This window comes from Aspergillus bombycis, assembly GCF_001792695.1.
Source record: "Aspergillus bombycis strain NRRL26010 chromosome Unknown contig00171, whole genome shotgun sequence".
Taxonomy (NCBI): Eukaryota; Fungi; Ascomycota; class Eurotiomycetes; order Eurotiales; family Aspergillaceae; genus Aspergillus; species Aspergillus bombycis.
The window spans coordinates 39,006-46,932 of record NW_019170173.1 but is presented as its reverse complement, the minus strand read 5'-3'; the positions used below and the strand labels follow the sequence as shown (position 1 = coordinate 46,932).

The 7,927-nt window shown below is 48.2% G+C and overlaps 2 protein-coding genes across 2 annotated transcripts; one reads left to right on the top strand and one right to left on the bottom strand.

Annotated features, from left to right (window-relative positions):
- Window positions 1-2,541: 2,541 nt before the first annotated feature.
- Window positions 2,542-4,807, top strand: znfA (putative C2H2 finger domain protein; the record flags this gene model as incomplete). Its single annotated transcript, XM_022538518.1, has 3 exons — window positions 2,542-3,011; window positions 3,118-4,212; window positions 4,282-4,807. 3 exons carry the CDS (start codon window positions 2,542-2,544, stop codon window positions 4,805-4,807), a joined length of 2,091 nt encoding a protein of 696 aa, XP_022383607.1.
- A 976-nt stretch (window positions 4,808-5,783) lies between these two features.
- ABOM_011389 (nucleoporin NDC1) lies at window positions 5,784-7,905 on the bottom strand (the record flags this gene model as incomplete). The annotated part of the gene is made up of 3 exons (XM_022538517.1): window positions 5,784-7,341; window positions 7,413-7,680; window positions 7,773-7,905. The coding sequence occupies 3 exons, from the start codon at window positions 7,903-7,905 to the stop codon at window positions 5,784-5,786; spliced, it is 1,959 nt and encodes a 652-aa protein (XP_022383606.1).
- Window positions 7,906-7,927: the final 22 nt, after the last annotated feature.

Here is a 7,927-nt window from a genome sequence, read left to right as displayed (position 1 = left end):
AAGGTAATCAAATTTAATAAATCATTCCTGACTCACTTCAAAGCCATGGAGGTTATTATTGGAACAAGGTGCTGTTGTGTGCCTCATGACGGGGTGAACATAGGCCAAAGAATGATATCAAAAGGCCTGACTTAGAGTTCTGCTAAGACAGACCTTAAAAAGTAAACATATGATCAACTTTGCGTTTCCCTCTTGGCCATGGCTGAAGACGGTTTACTATCTTGAAAAAAAAAAGAAAAAGAAAAAGAAAAAGTAAAAAGACAACTACAAACCCCCTTCTTCCTTGCTCCTCTCTCCCCCTTTCTCTCTCTCTCTCTCTCTCAGACAGGCAAACATGAGACAGTTTGCCTTGAGGGGACATCCTCGCTGTATTGTCTCGTGGTAGTCTCGTCTCAAGGCTCTGAAATACAAGTTAAACTTTCATAGCAGGAACAATCAATAGGATGGCTTACTGAAAAGGGAAAGTAACTACAGTACCAGTGACATTGAGTGATATTAAATATGATTTAGCAGTTCTTGGTCGATCCCATTAAACGTGGCCATCCACCAGCCCTGCCATCCCGCGCGCATTTTGAAACGATGTGGTTCTTGAGTCCAGCCATGAGGTTAATTTTTTTTTTGTTCCAGGGCCTAGGACAAGTACCATACGAAGTAACCGTGCCATGAAACCCGGATTATCTATGTAAGTATTCATACCTGCCTTACATTTCGTACAATTTTACCTTGCTGGGTACTGCCTCGGTGCTCATACGTGGTATTTTTTGAGTATTTTTTACAATTTGTGGTACTGCAACAGTCTGACAAGCGACCCAAAAGTTTAACCAGCAAAGCAAATGCAAGGTGTTCCCTAAGGGGGGAGGAACAAATTTTGTGGTTTTCTTATTCTATTTTATTTAGTTTTTCTTTCTCCCTCAAAGAAAAAAGAAAAAAGAATTCAAGATAATTATATTCACGGGTCCCCTGGCTAGCCTTAAGACCATTCTTGCGCCTCGGGTCTTTTCCTTTCCAACCGTGTAAGTATATTTCCTTTTACAATATTTTTTTCCCCCTGGTTTAATACCGCAGTCATATCGAAGAAAAAGGACACCATCTAGTTGGTCAGTCTAACCTCTTCGGGGTCCACTATGACCAAACTGCAGTAAAAGCGGAGACACAAATACCAACGTTTGTATCATTGTGAATAATGGAAGTTTGGTTATTATTATCTAGGTTTCTAGGTCTTGTCCTTCTAATCTCTGCCTTCCATACATGCGATCTTTTTCCCTTTTCCCTTAATAAGTATTATTACGACGACTACCCCGTATTTCTTCTATTCATTGGCGCGAGATTTTGAAATTCGTCCATGCTCACCTAGCTGACAAAGAAATCAAAAAAGACAAAAAAGACAAAAGAGAAAAAGAGAAACCGTCCTAGTGAGACGGACCGGAAGTTCAAGAGGCAAAAACCATCTTGAAATTACAGACGTTTTTTTCCCGCCCAAAAAGCCTTGTAGGGACCAATAAGACGGTGGTTAGCACCACCATCCTCCCAACTTTCTTACCTGTCCACCCAGACCTTCTGCCTCACCTTATACAACGGACTTTACCTGAGGCACTTCCTTGTCTGCCTCAGGCCCACCGTCGCCTTGACTGGCCCTTCTTGTCGCTTGACTTTACCTTCACTTTCCCTCCCTTCCCTTTCCTTGTTGGATTGTACAAAACCAACACGTGCTCTGCGACCGTTTCTGTTCTCTTCTGAGATCCTCCATCCCCTCCAAACTTACCGTTCGGTGACCCGGATTCTAGAAGAGGGCTGACCGTGGGGAAACAACCGATTCCCTGCATCTTGTCTAACATTTACCTTCCCTTTTCCCTTTTCTCGAGGGCATACATTGCATAACCGCTTGTCCTCCGCTGCAACTTTCTCCCGAATATATCAGCGGCTACTTAAAAACACCCCAAACCCCCTCCGAACAAGTCTTCACTATGTCTTGTGGTCCTTGCGCCGCCCTCCCTCACTAAATTGCCGCTCTCCGGCGAATTGATGGCACACGACTGGTTTCGCAAACTGGTGCGCGACTGTTGCGGAAGGCCGCTGGAACTGTGAACTACTGATTTGGCCACCTGAAAATTAAATTAAATCCTGACAACGCAACTAAACGGACTCCGAGCAAGTGGATTACTACCTACTCAGCCCTATCCTTGCTCTCGTCAAAAGTTACCCGACCACTTACCAGCTACCGCTTAGCAGACCCTAACGACTATTGCCACCAAGTCCGCAGTCTTCCTACTGCAGATTGACTCTTGCACCTCTGTTGCCTTCTCCGATTTTGTTAGCACTTCTGCAGCTTTTGCGCCGGCTCTAGAAGCAGGATCTTCTCGAGGCCTTGAGCGGGGCTATCTCTATCGTCTATCTAGTTATTGATCTTCTGCAAATCGCATTCAGCTGACAGTGAACGTCGTGCCCCTTGTATATCACCCACGATTTGGGTGAGGGTTTGCGTTTCGTTGTCTAACTCGTCTCTCCATTTCATCTTGAATTGATGAGCAATTGGGTCGTACGATGGACTTGCCGCGAATCTCGCCACCCTCGATCAATGTGCATGATTTCACTAGTGGTTCTTATCACAGCGCTACTGAACGATCCTCATATGCTATGCCTGGACAATCATACTCTTTGCCTGGGCCTATGCCAATCCCCGCCAGTTCAATGAACACATTTGCTCCGCCGCCACTTCCACCGCCGCCGCGCATCAGAGACCTAGAAGACGGTTACGATGCTGGTTGGGTGCATGCGAATTCTAAGGGTCCCAGTGCAAAACTTGCCCCCATCAATCCGAGTTCGAGTCTATTTGGGGGGCATCGCCGTTTAGAATCCGGACCTCAATCTGATCGGATGGCGCTAGATGATTTGGATGGCAGACACAGCGGCTTGCCTCTATCGAGAAGTCCGGAGGCTCATATACGGATTGAGCCTCCACCACCAGCGGATGACGGTTTCCGAAATTCAATTTCTATAAACACCAGCCCTATGTAAGTACGCTTCCTGGTTTTGCGTATTCTTAAACCGTCGTTCTTTCATTGTGTGTTTCGCCATAACTCCTTCACCTGGGCCGGTGTCACTAACATCAAAGGATAGTTTGAAAGGCGAGCAGGACTTCTCTCGACGGAGCGTGAAGGACTCGTCTGATGCATATGACCAGCATCTTCTGTCTAAAATAGGGAAACCGCTCTCTCCCCGACAGTCTCTAAGTTTGGGTTCCGAGAATAGGGGTCCTTTATCAACACTTCCCTTACCTTCGAGAAATTATGGAAGCTTACCCTCACCTGGTGGCTCTGACGGATCTACACTCGACGTGAGGTGGTCCATTGGTTCTCAGTCAGGCGGGATATCACCTGGGACCAAAGTCGGCTGGAGAGACTATATCGGTTGCCGGAGTCCAAGTGTTGAGAGCAGTGCGCCTTCTTCTGCGGTAGACTACGATAATCCTAACTATATCCGCCGTCGGGGAGGCGGAGCCACACCGCAAAACGAAGACTCGCTCAGTCTCCCGAGTCGATCGAACCGGGGAAGCTATGATCAAGGTATATTTTCAGACATCGAAGGGGATTTCTCGACGGATGAATCATTGCCACCCCGTTTATTTAATGTTCGTGAAGCAACACCGCCATACTTAGACACATCCAAGTCCGGCATGAAAAGACGAGCATCTTCTCCTCCAAGAGAGCCAATTAGCGATGATAGGCACACGCTACATGTAGCGACAAGTAATGGTGATCTTTCACAGCGAAGGACATCTGGCCATCCGTTCACGAATACTTTATCTGTCAATAGCGCTTATGCCCAGAGCCATGGGAGTATCTCAGCTGCGTCATCTTTGAGCCTTCGAACCTCCGGGTCTTACTCATCAGCAGCTCTTTCAAGCAGCGTTACGAGCGCGTCAGTGCATGAGCGGTCACCCGGGGGGCTCTCTCCAAATTCCGACCTCGAATCATTCCATGACAAGTTTCACCTCAATCCTACCTCTCCTGGCGGAGTTTCAAACCAATCGGCAATGAGAGGTGTTCCGGGCCCCAATACGCTAGAACCACCCAATTCAACTGTCGCAAGGAAAATGTCTTTGCAGACGAGTTTGAACGTACCAAAACAAGCGGGTCCCAAGATGGGTGGTTTGTTCATTTGCGACTGCTGTCCCAAGAAACCTAAGAAGTTTGACAGTCCCGAGGAACTTCGGTAAGTCTCAATAGAGTCAATTAATTTCAACAGTGATAGGACATTTTCTAACCTATGGCTCTTCAATAGCGCACATGAGATGGAGAAACAGTACTCTTGCTTGTTTTGTAACAATCGGTTCAAAAACAAAAATGAAGCTGAGCGCCACCAAAATTCGCTCCACTTGCGGCGTCATTCTTGGTCATGCGCTGCCCTACCAGGATACCAGGCTGCGTTCCATCCTTCGTCTTCTCCTTCAAGCCAAACGAATTCAGGCCCGTCACACGACACCTGTGGTTATTGTGGTGAAGAATTCCCTAATTTTCCTCAGCCTGACTGGGACCGCAGGTTCGAGCATTTGACGACAGTGCATAAATTTGGGGAGTGCAATAACGCAAAGAAATTTTATCGCGCGGACCACTTTAGACAACACTTGAAGCACAGTCATGCTGGAACCAGTGGAAAGTGGACTAACATTCTGGAGAATGCCTGTATGAAAGAGGAAGCGCCGCCTGAACCCAGAAACGCCACTAGCAATGGCGGACCAGGCCCTGCGATAGGAACAACTGCGACACTTACGTCAAATAAAATCAACGAGGTCCTCAGTGGCTGCTGACAATCATTGCGCCGGTGCTTACTACTGGGCCAAGGTTTCTGTGGAGTTACAATGCTCTGACGTGCTGTAGACGACTGCAAATTTGTGCTTCCAGGGCACGTTGCTGCATTATTCTTTGCCTCTTATCTTCCTTTTCTAAGGTTAAAATACCCCCTTTTCGTCGTCAGGATCACATTTTACCGAATCCTGCCCGTTTACTGCTACTCAGGGTAGGCGGGGTGCAATTTCTTCTAGTGCATCTTTTTCATGCATCATATGCACTCAGCTTCTGCATTCAACAAAAAATTTTCATCTGGGACAAATAGGACATGGTACAGGGCGGGATTATGGTTGATTTATAAAGCATCGGAGGGCAATCTAGCATGGAAAGGGAGAACTGTCATCATGATGTGACATGATATACTTGCTTTTCCTTCATACTATCTTTTTCATTCAGCCAACTTTTGGCGATGGGGGACATGGAGTCTTGGAGAAAATTGACTTGGGAGGTTGTGTCTGGGTCTTTTATTGCACATGGGCTGTTTTCTTTCTTCATCTCTGCCTCTCTTCATCCCTTTTTTGCCTTCTCTTCTCACCTGTTTATGGTCGTTATGATGTGGCACTTGTGGACTTTTGTACCGGGTGCTTGGTACCTCTGTAAATAGAATTCTGTATATGGTTAAAAGAAAAGGATATACAAAAACTCGACATACTACAATAGAGTGACGGTCTGGACAGGCAATAAATAGCCAGTAATAAACAAAAAGTCAAACCCATTGAATTGAATGCATCGCAACGCCAGAACAATGCATGGGAACTAATCTAAGTCGTAACTTTTTCTACCGGACAAAGTAGAACCAGAACATACAACGACCAAAAGCCAATGTTCATTAAGACAATGGGCGAAGTATAAATACACCGACCGTCTACACCAGGTAATTCAAAAAGCAAAACAGACTCCATCCCCCGTAGACTCTCATGACGCCTGTTTCGAATTTTAGAGTCCTTCCTCGATTACCCCGGCAGCCTCCTTTGCCAGTCGGAGGTCCTTGCCTACGAGTCCGATGTCTTTGAGGTAGAGGTTGAATGCAGATAGAAGATCCTTGAGGGAGCTCTTGAGGGTGTCGAGTACAAGATCCACGTCTGGGACGCGACGGGCCTCTGCTTGTGCTTCGGGCTTACTTGATGGTGGGAAGTTGACGTCTGTCCAGTGGGCGTCGAGACCTCCGTGGATAAAGGGCTCCAGGGTCCTGATGGTGCTCGTGAAGAGGCGTACGACGTCGGGCACATCGGTCTGGACTTTGCCGTATTGGTCCTCCTGCAGACTTGCGATGAGGAGGCGGGTGAGCGACTCGATGGCGTCGACGATGGGACATAAGTTTGCGTGTGGTGCGCCTAGGACAATCCCTGACAGGCGGCGGTCGTACGTTTGTCGGAAGAGTAGGCCTACTGGAGAGCGGAGGAGTTGCGCGATGAATGGGTTAAGGTTTTCTGGCTTGCAAGCTGAAGGGCCTGTGAGCATTTTGAGTTCTTGTGATGAAGCAAGAAGTTTCTGCTTTCGCTCCGGGCTCAATATGGCAGTGGATGCACGGTCGAAAACATCGCGGGCTTTTGCTCGGGCAGCAGGGGTCCAATCTGCCGATTGTCCGTAAGACTTGGCTGTTGAGCTGAAGACTTCCCCGATCATTTCCTGCCGCGAGTTTGCTTTGGGAGAGGGAGCGAAGACGTTGTCCGCTTTGAGAGGGTCTGTTAACCGTGGTAGAGTGCGGAGAACCGGTTCGGTCGGTTCGGCTTGTGCGGGCTTGGGGCCCGATGGTGGGTTCTTCTGTTCGTCAATGCGAGTAGAAATGCCCTTGATAACCTCGGTGGCAGATTTCAGGATCTGCGACCACGCTGGACCACCGTCACGATCAATATCATTGAAGATCGCCTTTCGTCGGTTAGGAAATCTCTGACTGATGAAGCATAACTCCCAGAATGCGAAAGATTTGACGGTTTCCTTCTTTGCAGTCAGCCCCGTCAATAAGCTACCGTTAGGGTCTTTCGCCTCAGCCGTCAATGGCTGACCACGCTTGAGTGGCTCCTTGCTAAGGAATGCGGAGAAGAAAAGATTGGCGGTCTGCCAGCAAAGAGCCAGGAGGCCTCCAGAGAACACTGTACGTAGCAGCAAGCCTGGGCCAATTGGGCCAATAAGGCCTGGAGGAGCCGCAGCAGACCTAGGGAAGTCCCAGAACAATTTCGCCCAGTACATGGTGAAGCTCCAGGCCGGGCGTCTTAGGAAGAAGGTATACACCACAGGGCAGACTGCGGCGACCACAGCACTTCTTGTGAAGCCGTCTTTTATAAGCCCAGGCAATGCAATTTGTATGCGCTTAGACACCGGCTCCACTGGATGGGTTCTCTGATCAGCATTGCCGGCAGCCCGTTTAGCAACGGGAATAGGTACACGGTCGAAATCGTAATACAGGTGGACAACAGATTGCACAATTGCGAGTAATAGATGGCAAGTGTAGAGGTAAATCGGCCTTTCGTTTAAGCTTGCGCGCTCGTGTGGCCTATTTTTCTTTTAGTTCACGAGGCGCCTTGATTTAGACACTGCGGGGGGGGGGGGGGGGGGGGCACATACCGGCCTCTATTAACCCACTCCAAGTGTGCTCCACTAGGAGATGACCACTTATAGATCTCACTAAACCACCATGCTGAGAAGATATACCATCCAAAAGTTTGGACGACATCGAGCGGGAAAATGTACTTTAGAGTGCCCACAGGAGAGGCAGTCGTTCGAGAGCCAATGTGTATCTGTCCAACGCGCAATACGAAAACGACGAGACTGCAAATAAAGAGCAAGATAGTACGAATTCCACACGCTCCAATTGGGAACCAAGCCCATAAAACTGGCGAAAAATAACATTGTTAACTACCGATTCGTTCAAATGCAGCATTTCCAAGAATCGGCCACTTGTAGTAAGAGGTACCTGCTACTTACAGGACGATTTATCTCCAATCAAGAACGCGATTAAGTAGCAGACAAGTAGCGCTAAAGCAGAAGCATGGACGAAGCGTCGGTGCAGCGCTGAGGTCAAGATGCGCCGATATGGGCGCGGCCGGATAGCAGCCATGATGCTAGTTCAATTGGGGGCT